The sequence below is a fragment of the Centruroides vittatus genome, unplaced genomic scaffold (assembly GCF_030686945.1).
Source record: "Centruroides vittatus isolate TY-2023 unplaced genomic scaffold, ASM3068694v2 contig_885, whole genome shotgun sequence".
Classification (NCBI taxonomy): domain Eukaryota; kingdom Metazoa; phylum Arthropoda; class Arachnida; order Scorpiones; family Buthidae; genus Centruroides; species Centruroides vittatus.
The window spans coordinates 285,851-309,914 of record NW_027122577.1 but is presented as its reverse complement, the minus strand read 5'-3'; the positions used below and the strand labels follow the sequence as shown (position 1 = coordinate 309,914).

General features: G+C 28.7%; 1 protein-coding gene across 5 annotated transcripts in view; it reads left to right on the top strand.

Annotated features, from left to right (window-relative positions):
- The window catches only part of LOC136983740 (probable ATP-dependent RNA helicase DDX17), a 48,561-nt gene extending 27,305 nt beyond the window's left edge, over nucleotides 1-21,256 (top strand). For 2 of the 5 annotated variants that reach the window (XM_067280576.1, XM_067280575.1), the window contains exons 7-14: nucleotides 2,783-2,943; nucleotides 3,033-3,205; nucleotides 4,846-4,891; nucleotides 11,530-11,594; nucleotides 11,672-11,733; nucleotides 13,890-13,949; nucleotides 17,737-17,973; nucleotides 18,047-20,069. In XM_067280576.1, coding sequence (XP_067136677.1) covers nucleotides 2,783-2,943; nucleotides 3,033-3,205; nucleotides 4,846-4,891; nucleotides 11,530-11,594; nucleotides 11,672-11,733; nucleotides 13,890-13,949; nucleotides 17,737-17,973; nucleotides 18,047-18,360 — 1,118 coding nt within the window. In that variant the 3' untranslated portion in view covers nucleotides 18,361-20,069. Of the gene's footprint in view, nucleotides 1-2,782; nucleotides 2,944-3,032; nucleotides 3,206-4,845; nucleotides 4,892-11,529; nucleotides 11,595-11,671; nucleotides 11,734-13,889; nucleotides 13,950-17,020; nucleotides 17,486-17,736; nucleotides 17,974-18,046; nucleotides 20,070-21,167 lie in introns of those variants that run through there. The other 3 variants (XM_067280578.1, XM_067280577.1, XM_067280579.1) reach the window with 3 other exon arrangements.
- The last annotated feature ends 2,808 nt before the right edge of the window (nucleotides 21,257-24,064 follow it).

Genomic DNA, 24,064 nt, shown 5'->3' with positions numbered 1-24,064 from the left:
ATACCAGTCAATAATAGTTGATTTCCCTGGTGCAGAGTCTCCATAATGCTTATCAAGCCACTGTTTGGCTTCAACAGTATTTTTCCCCATCAAAAAACAATGTTTAATCAACACACGAAATTCTTTTTTATTCATTGTTTTGAAAATTACAAAACTGGGGTCACTAAAACCACTGTAACCTGTAAACTAATTGTCAGAATGTCATGAAATTTTGACATGTATTGTTTGAAGGTTGGTACTATCCAGAAATCATATAGTTCTGTCAACAGTGTTGCCATATATGTGTCAGACTGCAGACTTATTGAGTGATTGTGTGTGTGTGTGTGTATATATGTATATATATATATATATATATACAGCGTGGGCCAGCGAAAATGAAACGGCAGAGTGTTCGTGTTCGTCCAAGCAAAGTGCTCGGACAGGTCGATTTTACTCTCGAGGGGACATCTTTTGCAATAAAGTTTTTGCGATTCTGAATATTAACTAAACAAACATTTTTTTCGAAATAAATGCTTGTTTAGTTAATACAAAATAAATGAGTTTTTAAAATTTATTGTTGTTTGTTGTATTCAGAATCGCAAAAACTTTATTGCAAAAGATGTCCCCTCGAGAGTAAAATCGACCTGTCCGAGCGCTTTGCTTCGACGAACACGAACACTCTGCCGTTTCGTTTTCGCTGGCCCACCCTGTATATTAAGAATAAGTAGTTTCTTATTTATTCTTATTACATAAAAATATAAAACCATATATCACTTGCTAAGAATTTCATTAAAACTGTATTTTCAAAAAATTTAGTGAATAATCAGTATCATTAAAATTAATTTAGTAAATTTTTTTGAATTACATTATAAGTGTATATTATTATACTATTTATAACAAAAATGTTAATTGCTTATTCAAATCAAAAGTAATGATTCAAATTCATTTGTAGTAGTATATGGGTACTACTATGAGTCACATCATTGTTTTCAAAATCACCAAAAACACGCCATTCTTTCACCATTCATAGTTATTTTTTAAACAACAATTGAGATCAAATTTTCAAAAAACCTTTAATTTTTATATTAAGTTAGTTAAAATTACCTTGAAAATGACTACAAAGTATTAAAATTTCAGCATGTTTTAGAAACTGCTAATTTTCAGACAAAAATTCATCAAAATGAGACCAAAAAAGATTACAGAAAGGTATTTTGTCAACAATTGCCTGTTTACTTTCCCACATCTTTGGTTCCTTTCTAAACAAATTTGAAATTGCTCAACTTAAATTTTTTTTTCTGTTATAATCTTATTGAATCTATCTGGAAGAAAAACTTGAAGATCATCATCATTAGAAGCAACTAAAATAACTTCAACTTTCTTACCACATTTTTGATTTTTTCATTTCAAATATTGGATATTTGTATTTATAATCTTAAAGTAATTCTTTAATTAGAGTAGATTGAATAGCTTAGTAGTCTGTTTTCGTCTGGTTAAATTTATCTTTGTTATAAAATAAAATTTTTGGATAGATTCTAATGATGATTGATATTAATAATTTAATTAGTGGTGGTAAAAAAAGCTGCATTACTCTGTTTTTTGCAACTGTTGGTTTTGTGAAAGGTAGTAACACAGTTAACAGAAAATGTATCTGAAATTATGTAAAAGTAATTTAATCAACTGCTAACTGCAGAAATGTAATGTTTTTTATTAATTTTATGTAAATACAGGGCTTAAACTGTACAATAAAGGTGCATCCAAGTGGCCAATTGAATGACAAAAAAGCAAAACAGAAATGTTGTTAAAACTTTAGAATTAGAATTTAATATTTGGTTATTTCTCTTAGTGTTAATTATGACTTCACATCTTTGGGGCATTGATTGGCTGAGTCCTTGAATGTATTTTTTACTCAGTTTGTGAGGTCCATACACGAATTAGTGACTCTTGGAGTTGTAGAAATGATGCTGACTTCTTTTTCATTACTTCTATGCCTATCTTATTATAACAATTTCCAATAGGGTTAAGGTCCAGACTGTTCCTGGGCCAAGTCAAACTGTGAATTTCATGGTCACTTTTACATTTTTGAACCTGTGTGCAATTTGAAAAAATACAAAACAACAAAGCTTTTAGTTAAACTAAAGTTAAATGCCTAGGAAAGATATTGAACATACACCTTACCAATTTGGCCCTATGACATGGAGCAGAATCATCCTGGAATATGCAGTTGGAAATTGACCAAAACTGTTCCCAGATGATGGGGAGTAGACTTTAGCATTGACAGTTCCTTGCACAAATTGTAAGTGACCAACTCCTTGATTGGAAATACAGCCTCAAACCATTTGGAAAACAGGATGCTTGATGGTATGGAAATAGTCTATATGGTGTCCTCCCTGTTACATCTAACGATCTGCTGTCCATCTGGACCAGTTGTAGACATTGTAATCTTATTTCTCTTTTGGATATATACAGGAATGTATTTAATATTATTTAGGATCTGTGTTGGTTGTTGGTATTTGAAAACTGCCAAAATGAGGTTGCCTGGGACAACTGCTAATTTCTATATGTTATTTTCTTATCTCTTTTCACTAATTCACTTTGCTTGAAGTCTACTTAAATACAGTACACAAAAGTAGAAAATAAAATAGGCACTGGAAGATTTTTTTTTGTTTGCAAATTTAAACTTAATTTATATATATGGTATTTTTTCTTCATTTAATGTGATTTTAATGAATGGAATTATTTGTTAGAAATTCTTAATTGAATCAAATATGAATTGCAATTAAATATTTTTTAAATGTATTTATAGGTATTGAAATTTGCATTGCTACACCTGGTCGACTGATTGATTTTCTGGAACTAGGCAAAATTAACTTCAGACGTTGTACTTATCTTGTTCTGGATGAAGCTGATAGAATGCTTGACATGGGTTTTGAACCACAAATAAAGAAGATTGTTGAACAGATAAGAGTATGAATTTTTTTTACTACAAAATTGTGTTAAATTTTGCTGATTTTTTTCAATAAATTTGACCAATTTCTGAAAATTAAATTTTGCAGCCTGATCGCCAAACATTAATGTGGAGTGCTACTTGGCCAAAAGAAGTTAGAGCTTTGGCTGAAGAATTTCTTCAGGACTATGTTCAATTAAATGTTGGGTCACTTCAGCTTTCTGCCAATCATAATATTTTGCAAATTGTTGATGTTTGCCAAGAAACAGAGAAAAGTGACAAGTAGGTTAAATTTTTCAGGAAAATTTGCTAAATAGTAAATAAATTAGTCATAGCCTACAAAATTTTATGTAATTTATCTTTTGTTAACTAATTGTTAGGCAAAAAAATTTTTCACTTAACTTAATAAATTAAGTTAAATTCATGAAAACTGGCTACAGGTTATGAATTTTTTCTTGCAATTCACTAAATACCCATTATTTCTTATATATATAAAAAATTATTAAGGGTTAAAAAATTTCATACATAGCCAGTCAGAATTATTTTCATCCATGACACAATTTATATAAAATCTGCTAACCATACGAGTTTGACGTTGCACTAAAAACAAGAAGTGTTCCCATTATTTTTCATCTGCTTTCAAGATTTAATTGAAGATTTAAAATAGTTGCTGTACATTTTGAATTAATATATGCAGTTTATAACAAACTTTTTTTTAAGGATAGTTTGTACAGATATCCCCATATAACACAGTAGTTAGGTTCCGAAAAAGTGCTTTTATTCAAATTTTGCTATACTAAACAAAGTACTAGTGCAAAACATAGGGTTGGGTTTTAAAAGTTAGCAAAAATATACTATTCTATTTTGCAATTAAGAGAGAGATGTTTATTAAAACAATTAACTAACAATTGCAATCAAAAGCATTGCATGTTAATGTTAATTTTTTCTTTGCTTATCTTTAAAAAATTAATCTTTTTATGTAGTAATTTTTAATATAATCTATAAAACAAAGCATGACAACAGTTGGGTTCATTTAGAGCACTATCATCAATGTTAGCAGTATCTGGTTTATAGGAAGCTAAAAAACAAGGAATAAGAAAAATTTTACAATCAGTTCTCATTAAAGAAAACTGGGTGAAAGGCATGAAACATTTGCTCATGGACTTTAGAATATTGAAATTTTCAAATATGAGGCAATACACACACTTGCTTCAATAAAAAGATATCAGTTGGTGGTATTTATTTAAAAACTGTGAATTTCTTATGAGGATATCTTTAATTCTGGAACCATGTTATACAGGGGATTTCCCAATTCTCAAATCATGTTGGGAGTAAAACTGTGTTGTAGGAATGCTGTGTTGTGTGAGAGATACTTATATTTTTTAAATTGTTTTTTGTGTTTATGGTTGTTTGAGATCATTTCTATTCCAGATGTTTAAAATGGCAGCATATATTCCATTATAGTGTGGTTCTGTTTTCTAAAATTTTACTATCTTAATTTTTTAGAAATGACTTTTTAATTAAGATTTTTGTTTCATAATTTTTTTTCTCAAGTATCCATCTCACCAGTCAGTGCAATGCAATTGCAATGCAGTCAATGCAAATGATTTTTTGTTTTATAAACATAAGGGTTGTCATAAATTATATAATGCATGATATGGGTGAATGTGTAAAACTGGCCCCACTCATCAATTGAATAAATCTGATTGCTTTAAATGTCAATGTTGATTATACAAGCTTCCATAAGGTTTTCATGTTTTTGTCTTGTCCCTTTTTTCCCAAAATAAATATTACAATAATTTACTCAATGAAGAGGGCTGGTTTTACATGGAACATCCTGCAATTAATTGAAGTTATTCAATTAATTGCAATTAATGTGATGTACTATATATATTTAAAAAAAAATAATTGTTTCTTTGCAGACTATTTAAGTTGTTGGGAGAAATTATGTCAGAGAAAGAGAACAAAGTGAGTTATAAAACATTTTCTAATTATTTAATATTTAGTTTAACAATTAACATCAAGATAATGATTAGGATCAGATAATCATCATAATCATAAAAATTTTATTTGATTACATTTGTTTTTATCAGTTAATATATTATTTTATTCAAATTTTTGTACTTTGTGAATGCTTAAAGAAAAATAGATCATATTTTTTTCAAATATTAGAAAAAATACTAAGTACAAATTTTGTATTTAATTAAACAAAAGGTTAATAAAATTTTAAATGTTAATGAATAAACCTAATATGTAAATTGTAATAGTTAATGCATACTATCAAAATATACAAAGCCATTACTTATTAGCATAAAGATTAAATTTTTAATTTATTCTGATCCTAAATTCTTTTATTTCTTTGGTAGATTAGGTTTTCAGATAAAAATTGGCAGTTTGATAAAATTTATCAAAAATTGTCAGCTATCCACATAGACACTGTAGTATTTATGAGAGAGGTGCAGACAAGTCCTCTGTAGCATATAATAAGTCAAGGCATTAGCCTACAGTTGTAGTTGTTGCAACTTCACATTCCCCATCCCTTTCTAGCTATGCACAAGTCCACAATAAACTACACAAGATCAAATCTATAAAAGAAAATTGGACACATAAGAAACAGTATGATGATAGATCTGAGGTCATTCTTACTTGTTTAAGAATTGGACATACTCGACTGACTCATCAATATCTTCTGAAGAGTGATGACAAGCCAGTATTGCAACTGCCCCCTAAGTGTAAAACACATACTGTGCAATTGTTCTGTCTTTGAGAGGATGTGTAGACAGTATTTTCGAAATGCAAGTCTGACAGAGGTTTTGGGCCAGAGGCCAAATCTGGACAATCTACTGGACTTTCTGAAAGTCATTAATATGCATAAAGAGATTTGATTATTTATTTATTATATAGTTTTACCTACTTTGTTTTGCTTATTTATATTACTGTATATATTTGTTGTTTTTTTTTTTGTCGTTAATTTTTGTCATATGATTGTTATTTGTCTAGTTTAAAATTTTTCACTGTTTGCCCTGGCACAGCTTAGCTTGTGCCAAAAAACCAAAACCAACCAACAGTATTTAGAACTAAACCATAGTACTTAAGAATTAAATACATTTTAATGATCATATTTAATCTAAAAATTTTGTTTTTTAAACTTAATGGAATTTTTTATATAAGTTCTTTATCAAGTCTCAATTATATTTTGACATTTTGTTTTAACATAATAATAATTTAATAAGTAAATACAATCTTCATAATGCTATGATAAATTATTGATTTTATTGTTTGGAAAACTAAAATTTCCAAAACTGGAAAATTTTTCATAATTTTATTTACAATCATTGATTTAAACTTTAATAATTTTATCTTCCAAATTACCAAAAATGACTTTTAATTTAAACTGAGTGGAAAATGATCTACCATATCATTTGCTAATAAAATACATTTTTTTTAAAATACAATTTATGAGGTGCATATTCAAAATATTCTGCCAACATTGAACCAAAACTGGTTGTAATACTGTGATGTTCTGATAGATGGTGATGCACAGGTGTGACAGGTAAAATTGCTGACCTCGGTCAATGTATCTAAAACCAACTGATTATTGATTTCAGGAAACTTTTCTTAATGAGCACAAGTAGTTTCATATGGGGGCTTGGGGTAAGAGAATGGGGGGAAGTTGAGAGACGAACAACCTTGATGTGATTCATTCAATTAGTGAGTAATATTAAGACAAACACATTTATTAATGACTGTCACCCTAACATACATAGACTGACTAGTGAATACACTAATCTATCAATTAACAGGTGAGTATTGAGAGAGAGAGAGAGAGAGAGATTAGTTGGTTTGTGAGGAGTAAATACCTTTTGATGTGATTCCTTGTGGTTCATTACAAAATGTTCATTAATACCCTAGTCATTTAACCTTGTACAATAGTCAATGGCAAACAGTTCTGTGACATAAAAAGGATGGACTTGGGAAGAGAGGAACTCTTCTTCCTCAGGTAGTCATTTTTTATCTTCTAGCTGTGATCTCATCTCCAACCATTGACTCTTGACCTGATTTGGTAAAATCTCAATTGTTATCCAATCTGAGATATTCTGCTAACTTCCCTGAATGAATCAAACTCAAAGGAAGATGTATAATTTAAACAGAAGTTAAAGTTGAATTTAACTTTAAGTTTTACAAAATATTAATAAAAATATCACTATACAAAAAACAAGCTCTGGATTCTCACATGTACATTGAGAGTTAGTATGCCAAACAATGAGAAATTTTGTGTGTTTATAGTTGCAAAGTGTATTTGTTTGTTGTCATGTACATGGTATCTGGTGATTTTGAAAATGGATCCAAAGAAGGAACAGCAAGTTTGCATCAAATTCTGTGGAAAGTTCCAAAAATCCACAACAGAGCCTGAAAATGATTCAGCAATTTTTATTGGATACAGGTCATTGAGATGAAAAGCAATGTGAAAGATCATGCTGATCTGTTTCTTTGATATCAAGGGAGTTGTACACAAAGGATTTGTTCCAACAGGCAAACTGTCAACTCCCAATTCTATTGTGTTTTGCAGAAATTGCATTAAAATTTGAGAAGGCAATGCCTGTCTCTGCCAATAACAACTTTCTGCTTCATCATGTCAATGATCCAGCTTACTGAGAACTGAATGCCTAAATGTTTTTAGCCAAGATTGACATGGTTGTTATTCCTCACCTTCTTACCAGATTTGACCTTTTGTGATTTCTTTTTATTCATGAAAACAAAATTGAAATTGTCATTTTGACATGATTGAAGATATTCAGAAGGAATCACAGATGGTGTTGAACCTGTTAAATGTCAATGATTTTCAAGAAATGTTCCAGTCATAGATGAAACACTAGGATCATTGAATGTGCAAGGGAATAACTACAAGGGTGATGGCAAGCAATAGGAGTTAAACTGTCTCATTCCAAAAAGTAAATGATTGAAATTGTCTTCTGCTCTGAAACAATTATATGAGGTAGTATTCAAAATACACCTGACTAATGCTGTAAAACTTAGTTAAACTAAGTTAAGTAAATTTTGCCTGCATATCACTTTTAATTCTTTCATTCAGAATGAATAAATTTTACTTTGTGTAAGATCTTTGCTAATCTTCAATTAAACAATTTATCATATTGTAAATACAAATAATTGGCAATAAACCATTTAACATATTTTCACTTAACCCTATTAAGTCCAAATTAATTTCAATTCCAGACTTATTCCATCCCAAAAAAATGGCCAAATTTACATTGGATAAAATTTTATCTTTATATCTGATTATCAATTGTCTCCTCAAATCTTTCTTAATTAGAAACAATAGACTCCCTCCAGGTGACCAGGATTAATTAGTATAAAATTATTACCTTATCACAAAGTTAAGAATAGTGATAAATTAGTTGTGTGTGTGAATTATATAATTCCTAATATGTATAGTTTTTAAAATTTGTAAGGTTAGAAAAATGCTATTTGTTTTTAGAAACAAAGAAACTAGTATAATTAAATTAAAATAAATCCTGTGTTCCAGCATTTTGTTAATTTATGTATGAAATTAAATATTTTAATTATATGAGTAAATAAATTTTTAAATTATGATTTTTAGTATAGAAATGTGAATTATTTGACTAATCATATCGAAAAAAACTGTTTAGAGATTGTTTAATATTTTTGTGTGCTAAATTCCAAATCTTTGTATTATTTTTATACTAATCATGTAAATGCTGCTTCTTAGAGTTAATGAAATATTGCCAAAAATATTTGTTTGAATACTGTAAAATGTTATCTGATAGTTTGAATCTTTAATTTCTCTACATTTGTGTTTCTAATTTATACTTACAAAAATTGATACTCTTCTGTTAATTTTTCTTTTTGTTAATACTTTCTGTTAATTTTTTTGACTGATATCAAAATAGGCAAGGGCGTCGCCAGGGGGAGGGGCAGAGGGGCAGTTGCCCTCCCCTAGAAATTCGAAAAAGTTATTTAAATGCTAAGTTTTAATTAAAATAATCTTCTTAGGCTTCTTGTAAGTTAAAGAAAATGTTTTATTTGAGATATTTCTTTTCCAGTACATAGTAAATGATTAAAACTTTATGAATCGTTTCTATTTTACCTACATACAATTCATATCCTCTATCAATTTACATCATCTTGCCCCCCTTACCCATTGGCTGGCGTCGTCCTTGAAAATAGGCTATTTTATTGCTTGGATTTATTAATCAGTCTTTTTATTAAATATTACATTTTTTCTTCATGCTTAGTATCATAATCAGAAAAATTTTCTTCCATGCAGTTTTACTTCTCTTGCAAAACTTTTATTCTATAATTAATATTTGATAAATTAACTATGAATTGATTGATTTTTTTAATTCAATTTTTTTTTCATTTTATTAAATAATAGAACAATTCTATATTAGTATTTTTTTATAAGAATCCTGTAGATCATCAAAATCAGGTTATATAAATTAAAAAAGACACTATTTAATTATCTGTTTAATCTTTAAATTTAAAATTATCAATTATGTTTTCACATTTTCATTGATTGCTTGTTGAAGCATAATGTTCTTTATTTCACAAGTGAAAGTCATCAGCATATCTTTTCCATTTGTTGCTTCAAGAGTAGTTTTTATTCTTGAAACAAGCAGAAAAAGTATATCAATTAAAGCCATTACTTTGATTGATATTCTTTTTTTGCTGGGGTTTTAAACACAGGTCCAGGATTTAACAAAATTTTAAACTGCAAAATTAAAATTTGTATTTTTCACTTAAGAATTACCAGTTTTACCATAGACCAGAGGTTAACATAATTTTATCACAACCTTTTTCACCTTAAGAGCTGCCACAAACTAGTGCTTTGCGAGAGCAAAATGCTAGCAAACGTGCCCTAGCACAACTGATGACGTCAAAGGCTCTGCCCCTCTCTTCTTTCTCACGTGGTTTTTCCTTTGCTAGAGCAGTGATACGAGAGTACTCTCACTGTTCACAGAATTCAACAACGAGAGCAGTTATGCTAGCAATAGAGAGCAGGGGAAAATGGATGACTACGTAAACATGCCACATGTCGAAAAAGAAATAATAGGATTTTTTTGATGTACATAAATTACATGATTAATACATTCGGTATTGAAAAGAAAATGGTATAAACGTTGTATATTAAAATAGTAAATAGTTATTTATAAATAGGCTTAACTAGTAGGCCTATTTTTTCCATGCTGTTTCAAAGTTTGAAACGAAAACTGACTGATTACAAGTATAGGTTATAATAAAATCTTTATCTTTGTTCTATAGCCAATCCACATCTGTGGAATCCATGTCATGTGAACTATGTTACGCAAGCAAACGTTGTGTAGTTTGCAGCTGCTTTGTGCCCACATAGCTTACCTAGCAAAAATGGCCCACAGCATCAGGGGGGAGGCAGGGCTTGGGAGTGCGACCAAGCATATGCTAGCTCTCGCTTCCTGTAGTTTGCGGCAGCTCTAATAAAAATTGTTGGACTCCTGACAATAACAAATGTTGAAATCCTGCAGATACTGAAAATAAAACTACAATTAAAAATAAAATTAATTAAAATTGAAATCAAATACAGTAGAGAGTCGTTAATCCAAATCGCTGGTTATCGGAACGATTTTCAGTCGGACTGTGTCATGCTGAATCGAAAGTTTTTGATACTAGATTTACTTCTAAAGTATAATTTTCATGTTTTTATATTCTTCAATATATTTATTTTGTTTGTACAAAATAAAGAAATAATTTTTAATGATACAATAGCCTCGATTATTATTATAAAAATTTTCGTTAGGCTTAAAATCTATAAAAAATTTGAACATCGGACAGGTTAATATATTTCTTTGTACATAATCGGTTATCCGAACAACCCCAGTCCCCAATTGATTTGGATTAACAACTCTCTACTGTAGATAGAAAATTAAAACAGTGTTTTTAAAAACTTTTCGAAAGTTGTTTTGAAATTTTCAAATTGAAACTCAAATTTATTTTTAAATTTACATTATTTGTGTGCAGTGATGACAGAACATTTTGATTATATATATAATTATTGTATTTTTATTTATATGTTTGATTCTTTTTATGGTTATGATTTTTTGAATGATTTTCTAGATTTAGTTTGTTTTACTGTTTTTATGGTTTCCATTACCTTGTCAAATATTATATCATGATAAATTACCGATCCAATACCGATAAACTAGTCCCAACTGTTTATAAATCTATAAATAACTAACACATAGAGTTTTGGATTGAGTCCTTGTATGCCAATGCAAGATTAGAACAATTATGCCTAAGGTTCCCAAATATGCATTGGTGCATTCATACATCACTAGACTTGGTTGATTTTATTGTGGAATCCCAAATTTTTATTGGCAGAACCCTAGCATTCTGTGGAACACAAGTTGGGAATCCTGCCCTAGACTAACAAACCTCTGACAAAAGTTCATTAATAGTCAGTGACTAAACCATTTCGGAGTTTTCTGTACTGTATATAATAATCAGAAAGTTCTACTTTTTAATTTTAAAATAAGCTATGTATGTACACTAAATTCATTTATCATTTTTTTATTTAATACCCTTTATTCTAGACAATTATTTTTGCTGAAACCAAAAAACGAGTAGATGATTTAACAAGAAGAATGAGGAAAGATGGGTAAGGTTTACATCATTTTAGTAAGTTCAATATTTTAGTTCATTAAAAAATCTATAATTGAATATTATATTTAATAGTTGGCCTGCAATGTGTATTCATGGAAATAAATCTCAACCAGAAAGAGATTGGGTTCTTACTGGTATGTACTTGTAAATTTTATTAATTCTGCATACATATATAGGTTTACTGTGGATAAACAATAATTTTAAATTTTAATTAAAGTTAGTTAATTTGAAATATTTTTTCAGTTCAGCAAAACAATTAAGATTTAAAAAAATTTTAAATTTAGTTAAATCAAATTTTATAATTCAATTAAATTTATACTGTATAGTAACTAAAGTATATAATCAAAATTGAATTGAAAAGTTGAAAGATGCTTCTATTTTTCACAATATTTTTGGTCCCAAGGAAGTGGAATTTGGGATACTTGTATATAAACAACATCTCTAAACCCGATATATTAAAGCTAAACACCAACCAAATGCCTTAATTCTATCAGGCTAACTTAAGGCTAATTATTAAATAAATTACGTAAGCAATTTGACTTTAGAGGGAGACGTTAGGCGCCATCTCATATTAACATTAATAATTATAATTTTTAATTAATTTAAATAATTTAGAATTGCAGAAGTTGTGGGTTCAAGTCCCGGTCCCGCTGTGGGCCAATTTTTTTTTTCTTTCCAGCGGTTCTAAATTATTTAAATTAATTAATTAAAAATTATAATTATTAATGTTAATACGAGATGGCGCCTAACGTCTCCCCCTAAAGTCAAATTGCTTACGTAATTTATTTAGTAATTAGCCTTAAACTAGCCCAATAGAATTTCATTTGGTTGGTGTTTAGGGATACTTGTAATTTTTATTTTCAAATAGAGTGCAAAATACAGGGCTTAAAGTAACTTGCTTTTTTCTCTTTTAGCCTTTTATGAGGCAAACTTGCTTTTTTTCACTTTCCATGTGGAATTTTTTTTTTCGTAAATATGCTCGGTTGCGAAATAGCGACCGGCATGCCTCCATAAGCCTTATCATGTGGCTGTGCATAAGGCACTGTTGTGTACACATATCGTACATGTATGTAGGCTAACATAACAAGGAGCTTCCCAAGGCTTGGGTGCTTCCACAGCTCCCCAGGAAGCTGTGGAAGTGCCACTTCATTTGTATTTTCTAAAATATAAATACACTGTGCAATTATTTTCATATTTTAACGTAATTTGAATTAATTAAAATTAATATTTTATTATAACTGCATTATTTATTTTATTACAAATTTATATACATATGAAAAATGATAAGTTTGAAGCCGACTTCCAGGGGCAATCAGTTAATTGCACATCAGAGTGACACACAATTAACTTATTGCTCCTGGAAAAATAATCTTACAGAAACATGGCTTCTCTATCATCAAATGTCATGGCAAGCCACTGGTAAATCGTGAGCAAGGTAAAGTGCATGCTTAGGGAAGACTGGGTTCTGTGGTTTCATCTTGGGGATGTAGGTTGTCTGACTCGGAGCTTTTCTGCACGTTGTGTGCTTTCATCAGTGTATCTAGTAAAGGTTTCCATTCAATCTTCCAACGTTCAAGCTACGAGAAACATATAAACAAATGCTATGAAGCATTTGGTTCCAACCAGTTAAAACCCGTCACATGCATGCTCATTTGAACATAAATTGCACACCAGCAGTCAATCTGGCACCAAATTAAAAAATCAATTTGTAAATATTTAATATCGAAAAACTACTATTTTCACTTTAATCTAGCTTTTTGATATGTTTCTAGTTGAACTCAATCAAAAAAAATATTTAATTATAATTTATTGAAGATTTTAATTTTTTAATACTAGAAGGTAATTAGCATAAATTACATGGTGTCATGTTTCATCTTCACTTCCGTTCAAATTTATTGTTCTAGATGGTCGTTGATGTTTTTTTAATAATGCCTCTTTTAGTTTAGTTTAACACTATTAGCTTTTTTAGTTTTTTTTTCAATGTGCACTTTTTTCTCACTTATTTTCACTGCCATGACTGCTTTAAGCCCTGAAAATAATTAAGCTATTTTTGATTTTATTTTTAAAATTTAAGCATTTTAATGTACAGTAATTTTAAATTAAGCACCATGTTAATTTTTTTCAGTTAGCTGTAATTAAGAAATGTCAGTTTCATCCAGTATATTAGAAGATAATGCTTGCTTTATTTTTTAAAATTTTATCTTATATTTATTTAAAAATTTCTTAATAGTAAATAAACTGATTAATCTATGAAAATATTTTTTAATATATAATATACTTTAACTTTTAGAATTTCGATCTGGACGTTCACCTATACTTATAGCTACAGATGTAGCAGCTAGGGGATTAGGTAAATATTTATTTGGAAGTGTTTGGTTTTGAGCAATTTATTTTAAATTATAAAAGTTTTCAGTTTAAATATTATAATTTTAAAATAATATTTTGAAATAAAAAATTTTATTTTTGTTTTTTCTATTTATATTTAAGAAAAAAATTAAATTTTAACTTGTAATATTTCTTTTTTTTCTCTTCCAGAGGCACTAATGATTGACATAACAATAATTGTGCCTCTGTTGCTGGGATAATGTTAATCTTATAGTGGGTGGATTTAAGGTTTGGTCAGATATGGTTTTTTTTTGTACTTTATGTTGTTTATTACCTGTGGTTAGCATTTTAACTCCTTGACTACAAAGTTTATAAATTTGATCCATATGGTTATTATTTGAATAATGCTCTTAATCTTTAAAAACTAGCATTGCATTACAGAAACATATATTTTTGCTTATTGGAAAATATGATGGAAGTAAATGTAAGCTGATTGTTGTGGGAACAAAGAATCAGTATTAATTATAAGGGTGCAGATAGACTGGCGAGTTACTTTCAACAGATCTTGCACAAGTGACTTACACTACTAGCAATAATCTGTGAGAAGCGTCTCTTGAGTTCTTGCAAAACTGTTTATACTCTCAGCAACTTAGATTTGTGGTAGTGCTATTTGTCCAATATTGAGTCCATTTTTCACTATTACCTGACATGGTGTCAATAATACATATGAATATTTCAGCAGCATTGTTAGTGTTAAGTAATTGTTACAATTAAAAAAGAGAAAGAAAGTGGATATGTTGTGTAAAGAATGGGTGTTAAAAGGAAAAATTATGGGGTATATAATAATTTGTTTAATGAGCTAAAAATTGAAGATTCACAACAGTTTAAAACTTTATTTGGGTGTCCATGGTATAACAGAGCAACAGAAAAATACAGCCAAGTAGATACAAAACTTCACTTCTCTCAGCTACTATTTATTTTCACTTTGTGTAAACTAGCTCCTTATGTAATTTCTGCGAAATTTTGTTGCTATTGCTATTTGTTACAATTAATTTTAATGTGTTTTTTATTTAGATTTCTATAACTTACAGTAGCTTGTAGAACACACATTTCACATCGATAATTTTCTTCATGTAGAGATAGTAAAAGTTTTATTTCTGCATTGCTTTGTATCTTGTCTTCTGACATGTTGAACTCTCACTGGTTAACTTGCCAAATATCAAAACAAACTGGAAGTATGCATGACTACAATTAGGTCTGTTTATAAAACAAGTAATATAAAAAAAAATTTTTAAAGTCAATTCCTACTTAGGTCAACAAAGAAAAATTTTATTCTGGTTACTTTTTATTAAATAATTACAATTAATATAAATATGTATATACATATGCTAAATATCTTTATATAAGAGAAATTTTTTTCTCCCATATAAAACTAAAATTAATTAATTTAATTTAATTAATCAATTAATATTTGAAAAAACTGTATTAACATCAAGTGACATCCACTACAAGTGTAAAAAAAATGTATTTGAACTTGAGTGGATGAATAAAAAGTATTTTATTAACAATTGAAAATTTGAACAAGATATATAAATATATATATATAGGGAGAGTGTGAACTAATAGTAGGAATTTAACAAGTGTGTGTGTTGCATGTGGAGTTTTGAAAGTTCCAGGAAGTCAATCTACAGTACATACTGTTCACACTAGCAACAGTGATGTTGAACAGTAACTGGTATAAATTTTCTCGCTAGTCTAAATGCATCCTAAGTTTGAGAAAGTCTCATTTTTATTAACTTTACCCAATATTGAAAGCATTAAACAAAGTATACAAAATGATAATTTAAATGGTATTATTTTTCATTTTAATAATTTTGATTGTGTAACAAAACAATTAATGATTTTTTTTCCAATTTATTAATATTTTATAAAGTTCAGGAAATTTATTAAGAGAAATTTAATTAATATATACTTTACATGAATTATATAGAATTTGTTAATGAATAATAATAAAAAATTTTTTTTCAAATTCATATAGATTTATGGTTGTGGATTAATAACAGAATTTTAATAAAAAATTTAATTTTGATTTTAATAATTTGGCAATTATAAAAATATATAACTGTTAATTAGAAAAAATAACTAATTTAAACATCAGAGAATCAAAATGTATGTGCATAGGAAGTCACATGATTTAAAGAAAATTATTGTAATTTTGTATACCTAATTTAGTAATCAAATTTTTAACATTCACAAGAAATATGTATACTCTTTCTAAACGATTTTCCCCTGTAGTTTGTTAATATGTTTAATATTAACAAACTACAGGGGAAAATCATGATATTGTGATAAGACTACATTGTATATCACTTATCACATTTAGTCAGCAAAAGTCTAAAAATATTGATTGGACTGCAACACAAAACTAATGCACTAATAAACTAATGATAAATCTGGAACACTCAGAATTATCAAAAAGATTTCTATAAATAAATTTTTCTCCCATAAAAATTTTATTATCTAAATCATCAATTGTCAGTTTAAATTATCTCATTACTTAAAAAATTTATTAGATACATTAGATGGACCCATTTGATATTAACAAACTTTAATCATTACAGAACTACATTGTAAGATTGTAATTACAAAATATTTTTGGTGCATTCAATACAATAATAAGTCTAATAATTATAACACAGTTTACAGATAATTTGACTAATAAACAATTAAAATTTAAAAGATCCATTTGTCATCTTAATATAGGAGTAAGACTAACAGTTATTTGTTTAAGACATTTCATTGACTATTTGAATTATATTTAAATAAATTATTTTAAAAAACTAGAAAGATTCCTTTGATTAGAAAACTTGATTCTTTTTATATTCACATAAGCATTAATAATTAAACTCTTATGCTAATTTGTTCAGGAATTAATACAAACCTACATTGTGCATGTGTAAAATGAGATTTATGTAATTCAGATTTTCCATATGATGAATTTAATATTCTCCATTTACATTACATTCTGCATTAAAATAAAAACAGCAGTCAAGGAGTTAATTAAATATTAATAACAACAGATTTTAACAAATATAGTACCATCCTGAACTTTAACTGGTGAGAAGAATGAAAAAATGAGCAGCAGTTTAAAGGGAGGGTATGTAGACTATAGAAAGAGCTTGCCAGCCAAAAGGCTCATGCACACTGAGGCCCTGCTGGAATCAGGTCCTGTAAGCATCTTGCCTAATGGCCCAACGCAAGCTTCAGTGAGAACTTGGGGCTAGCAGTCTCATCTGTGACTGGAGTTGTCCCATATCAATACTGCCAGATTTAGGAGGATGGTAAACCACAGGTAACATGGTTGTTATTTTATTACTTTTCATTTTTATTTAATTTAGGAAATAATAAACAGTTATTATTATTGATATTTAAATTAACTGTCAAATTTCCATTATATATTGATATTTTATTTTAATTATAGTGATTAATTTAATCGTGCTTATTAGTTTAACAGATTATTTTAACTTAGTATTAAATCAATAGAATTAATTTTATTTTTAAACCCAGCTGTATACATAAGTTTTTAAAGAAATAATGTGAAATTTTTATAGATAGCTCTCCTAGAAGTGGTATTCAACCTATTCACGTGTTAATATCTATACCATAATCTAAATATTTTAATAACTTTTTAAATAAAAGTACTAAAATTAAATAATGCTAGTTCTTTTTATCAAAAGGATGAATATCACATTCTAGTTGAATCAGATTATTATAAACTTTTAGTAATTGTATTTTTATCTCTAATATTAAAGATATAGACGACATCAAATTTGTCATCAATTTTGATTTTCCAACTTGTTCTGAGGACTATGTTCATCGTATTGGTCGTACTGGCCGCAGCAATAAATCTGGTACGGCCTACACATTTTTCACTGACTCAAACGTCAAACAGGCAAGTGAGCTGATTTCTGTGTTGCGTGAAGCCAATCAAGTTGTTAATCCAAAATTACAAGAAATGATAGAAATGACCAGAGGTTTTGGAGGCAGAGGTATTTAATTTTTTTTTTTTTTTTAAATTGTGAAATATATATTCAAGTTACATTTCATTGAAAACTTCTGTAGGAAGACGAAATGGCTGGAAACAAGGAAATATGAGATTCAAGAACAGTTTCAGTAACACCAGTTCTAACAATAGAATGAAGAGTGTTTCATCTTCTCGGGACCAACCCAGGAATGGCCATATCAGATTTGATGAAAATGATTCTTGGGCTGAAGGAGTAAGTTACTTTCAGGGATTTCAGAGTCGCCCACTTTCTCAACAAAATCAATCTAGCAGTTTAAGTAGTCTCGTAAATAGACAGAATAATGGGCAAAATGGATTTGGACAGTATGGATCCAGATTAAATAGCTGGTTTCAATGTCACCAAAGAGCCTAAAGTTGGTAATATAATAGTATATATGAATGTAAAAAAATATATATACTATTTATTTACTATTCATTATATGTTGTACATCTTTCTTTTGACTCATTTAATTTATGAAACTGTCATCTTAAACATTCCACACATTGTCTAAAAATTTTCTTTGATTTTTAACAGGGAACTTTGTGTTAAGTTTTTTATGTAGAAGAATTGGCTTTTATGTTTGACTAGAACTCTTTAAGTCAAAAGATGTTGCAACTATCTTATATTTCCATTGTATAAATAAAAGTTTGTTATTTTATTTTAAATTCCATATTGAAAATTATATATGCGTAAATTCAATAGATGAATAAAATTTGTGAAAAATGGAACATAAATGAAGTAATAAAGTCTACTTGTATTTATTTCTAATTCTGGAATTTATTTTAATTATTTACATACTTCATGTCATAAAAAGCTAATATTTAAAATTGCAAATTTATTCTTACATGTTTATAGAAAATGTAATATAATCATAATAATTAAAAATTGGATGCCAAAAATTCCAGTAAATTTATTAGATAAATACACAGTATCATTAGAGACTGCAGAAAAGGTCAAATGTGATAGCATCAAATCTAGAAATTCTTGCTTATTTTAAAATTCAATCAAAACTTTGATCAAAGTTTCCTATTTTCATTGTTTAAAAAGTCTTGAAGCAAAATATAAGTTGGCCATAATAATAAAATCTTGTATTTTTATTTATAAATTACTTTTCTGTAAACTCAAATTTCACATTTTGGCTCAAATCTGATTTCTGTTGAAAAAAAATTTTTCAGTAGGACGACTTGTAATATGGGGAAACTAGAAATATTTTATGCTTTCTTTCTTTGTTTTTATAAAGGCATACTGTATTTTAATATTGCCAGATTCTTGTTAAAAGAAATTGTTTGAAATAATGAAGTGCTTATATAAAAAAAATTATTTTAACTTTTATGTATCCATTAAGTTAAAGGTTTCTTATGTATTTTGATTAAATATGATAAATCATACTGGTTGTTAAAAAACCATCAGATTAATTTGGCATACTAGCTAATTCTTAGGAAATGAATTATTTACTCTTCAAGATACACTGAATGACAATCTCTTTTCATTGATAATACTTCTGATGGAAATATTGTAAACCTGCACTTCTTTATAGTGATTTAAAATAAAAATGGTTTGTGAATATGAAATGTCATTATTCAAATGTAAGTAATCAGTTTTTTCAACCAGGATGCTGCAATGGCACTTCAGTGGTGTCACAAAATGTGACGAACAGCACCAAAATCCTTCTTACATATATTATTAAGTTGTTATATATTCATATGTAATTAAAAGTATAAATTATTTAATACGTTTGTAACGCTATTCCTTCTCACATTTGTATGTGTAATGAAAAATCATGTGAATAACTAAAAGGTAACTTTTAAAAAAGAGATTTTCTAAGATAATTTTACGCTGTAAATCTCCAAGTTTTATTAGTATTTAATCTAAGACCCAATGAAGATTGAGAGAGGATCTTTGCTCCAGGTTTTTCTAAGCTGTTTTAGCAGTTTTCTGTTAAATCAGGAGAATGTAATAGAAAATTGATATTTAATTAAGAACGTTACTAAATATATTAATTTCTGCTTTTATTTGCACAATAAGGTACTTTGGTTTTGTGTATACTTTCATTCTAATAAAAGGAAAAAGTTTGCCAAGTTTATTCTTGTTTCATTTTAACATACAGTTAAATCCTAACATTTCTTGATCTAATGTTTTACCTTGACTGTACATTCATTTATTTGTAGTCCCAATTGTCTGTGTAGTCTCCACGAAAACAATGAAATTTAGGTTTTAATTTGGCTTTAGTTGATTTTACATTAAAGTTTTATTTTAAGAGTTCTTACTTTGCAGGAACAGATGCTTGTTCACTCTTTTAGAATAACTTCTGCAACCCTGTTCCATTTATAATTTTTAACTTTATTGTATTCAGTTAAAAAGAAAGGCAGGACAAACAAATGGGGGGAAATGAATATTGAACTATTGTATTATTAGACTATATATATATTGTTCTGACTGCTTGCTTTTTTTGTATTTATTGTAATTAACATATTTTAGCATATTCTGTTTTTTCCCCATATATTCCCAAATTGTTAATAATGAAAAGTGAAAGCCTTAACATATCCAAGATTATTATTTCATTCATTGATGAATGACACTTTTTTGCAGGAAGTTTTTAATTATACCACAATTTTATTTTTTACACTAAAGTAACTTGTTAATGAGAGAATATTTTATCAAATGTATTGTAGATTATTTTTTCACAATACATTATCCAATATCCTCCTGCAAATAATGATTTTTGACTATTTAAATTTATCCTAATTTTTTCCAACTTTTTAAGCTCTGAAACACTGGAAGTGTACTGTGACACATCTCTCTCTCTATTCTTCATATATATACACAGCAGATTGGAGTTATTGTTACTAAACGTTTTTGAGTATTCAAAAAAACCTAATAAATTATTTTTCGTATATCTATATTTTTCTTATTATAATTCTTTTAATTTCCAAAGAAATCAAAGTACATAATTTTTATTTTTAATATATCGAATACTTAAAAAGACTTCTTTTTAAATATTCAATTTATTCTTTTAATGTTTGTTCTTGTTTTTCATTATCGATACTGATCTAATTTCATATTTTCTGAATATAATTATGTGATCTGTATTTTATAAATGAAAAAAACTAACAAAAACATTTCTACATGCAAATTTTAATTTACATTTTATATCTCATATTAATATTTGAATTTTTCAGGTGAATTAAGTGCAACAAAAAATGACACAGTTGAAAATTAAGCGGTGAAGTAGTAGTAATACAGCAATAAAGTATTGTGATTTATTGGATTCTGGTTTTTAAATGAACGGCAACATGGAACAATTATTAACAGGTTAAATATTTAAGTTACATCCTAAGTTTGTTATTTGGAATACATTAGTTTATTTGACAAAACATGCGTATAGCTTGAAGTTTACAGCATTAAAAATATAATGGAGCTATATACGGTGTAAATTACAACTACCATCAAATTACAAATTAATGGTTTCTAAATTTTAGCCTTGGGTAATGGTGGTTCCATATTATCTTCGAAGAAGAAAGTTAATATGAGGAGAAGTGCATTCGAGAAAATCCCGTATGTAAATTTATACCGGATTTCATTACGGAAAACAAAGATATTGGGTGTATCAAAATGTTTAATTAATGGCGTCTCAATATTTTTGAATATTTTTATATTTGATCCATTACGTAACGTAATGGATAAAATGAATTTAACCATTGTTCATTTCCAAGATTTTGAGATAAATTGACATTATTTTTAGAACAGATTTTTGATGATGATAATGCTTTAGCCGTTGTAAACAAACTATCCTTGTTCACTATTTTTTTATTTTAAAAAATTAAGCAAAACATAACACAAGAGATAAACACATCATTTACACAACTGGACGATTACGCATTTCCCGGATTACTGGGAGCCAAAACAACTGTGAAATTAATTTTGTGATAGGTCAAAAATGGAACTTAAAATTCCGACAGAGAAGGTCTAAAAACGGGTCTTGAATTTATATGGATTGTTGCCCTGGAACAAATTTCCTTACTATAAAATTATTTTTTCGGTTAAGTATTTGGGTTTTGGTTATATGTATGTATTTTTACTTTTCCTTGTGTATGTATACACAAGGAAAATGTAACAGCCCGGAAAGTGTTTGAATCGTGTTAAATTTGAGCTTTTGTTTTTTTTTTTTTTTTTGAAATCTCCACAACCACAAACCCAAAGACAGCAAAAAAAATCACGTGTGTGTAGGGGCAGATCTAGGTTTTTCGGGTCCTAGGGCTTGAAGTCCGGTGGGGCCCCATTTTTCATTAATACAAATCTATATACAGGGTGGGCCGACGAAAACGAAACGGCAGAATGTTCGCGTTCGTCCAAGCAAATCGCTCGGACAGGTCGATTTTATTCTCGAGGGGTCATCTTACGCAATAAAGTTTTTGCGATTCTGTATATTAACTAAACAAACATTTTTTTTTCGAAATAAATGTTTGTTTAGTTAATACAAAATAAATGAGTTTACAAAATTTTTGTTGACTGTTCTATTCAGAATCGCAAAAACGTTATTGCAAAAGATGTCTCCTCCAGAATAAAATTGACCTGTCCGAGCGATTTGCTTCGACGAACACGAACACTCTGCCGTTTCGTTTTGGTTGGCCCACCCTGTATATAATCGAGACGAGTTGATGATGATAATAATCGGCGCAGAGCCCAAACGGTTAGGAGTTGAAATTTGGTACACACGGTACGTCACGAGAACGCACACTAAGAAGGGATTTTTCAAAATTCCTCCCCACGGGGGAGAGGGACAGGATTAAGGCTTAACACTTCGTATCGACAATGGAAGTGTTACGAGAAAGCGACGTGCAAGACACAGATTCAGTTTTTTTTCGTTTTGCGGGAAATTGAACATATTTTTAGATCCATCAGAAAATTCTGTAATTAGTCTGGAAATGGGGACCCAATTCTTGCATTCTGTGAAAACGGTAAGATTGACTATAACGTAATAATCTTACTCTTCGCTAAAATGGTCAAGAGTTCAAAGTTGAAATTTGGTACTAAAGTGTTAAGTAACAATGGAGAACAAGAGAAAGAGACGTGCAAGATATACGGGCGCTGGAAAAAAAAGAAAAAGAGTAATATGTTAGAACATATTCGATTTTCAAATTTAAACAGATTAGTTTGGTTTTCTCGACCTTTCTTCTTTAGAACATTCGATGAAAATCGAACAATATTAGAACATTCGACTTTTCTTTAGAAATACAGTAGTGAACCGAAAATCGGAATCAATTGGAGACTGGGGTTGTTCAGATTACCGATTATGTACGAAAAAAATATATTAATCTATCCGATGTTGCAATTTTTCTCCGTTGCGTGTCGCTTCGCGTTGAATTTTCGCCGATTTTAAGCCTAACGAAAATTTTTAATAATAATAATCGAGGCTATCGTATCGTTAAAAATTATTTCTTCATTTTGTACAAACAAAATAAATATATTGAAGAATATAAAAACATGAAAATTATACTTTAGAAGTAAATCTAGTATCGAAAATCGTTCCGATTAACGACTCTAATAATATCGAACAGGGTTTTGTCACTTCAAAAAACTAAAAAATGGGTTGATGAATATACCGTGCTGTATTTATACAGTATAACATATAAAACTAAGAATATCACAAATATAGAATCGAGCAAAGAATAAAATATCCACTATTCTAAACTTTTTATTTGAGTTCTCGGAAAGATCAAATATTAAACTGTTGTCCAATTCCGTGAACACAGTGACTCCCGAAACTGCCGATACCGTTACTAGGATTGTCCTAATACCACAAAAGTATCGATACCGGTATCGTGAGTAGTTTTAAAGTATCAATAATTAAAAGAAAAATAAAAGTTTGGTGGGAAAAAGCTATCCTGGTCTGGTTGCCTGGTTGATCCCGTAAACTTGGTGATAATTCGATGAGCCCCAATCCAAAGCAAATGTAATTAATTTGCTCGCCAAAGAAAGTTTGAGAAAGGAGTCTGGGAAAGACCTCTAAATACGAGTAACTAAAGAGACAGGAAGATGATATCGGCAGCTTCGGAGAACCTACAAACCAATTCTT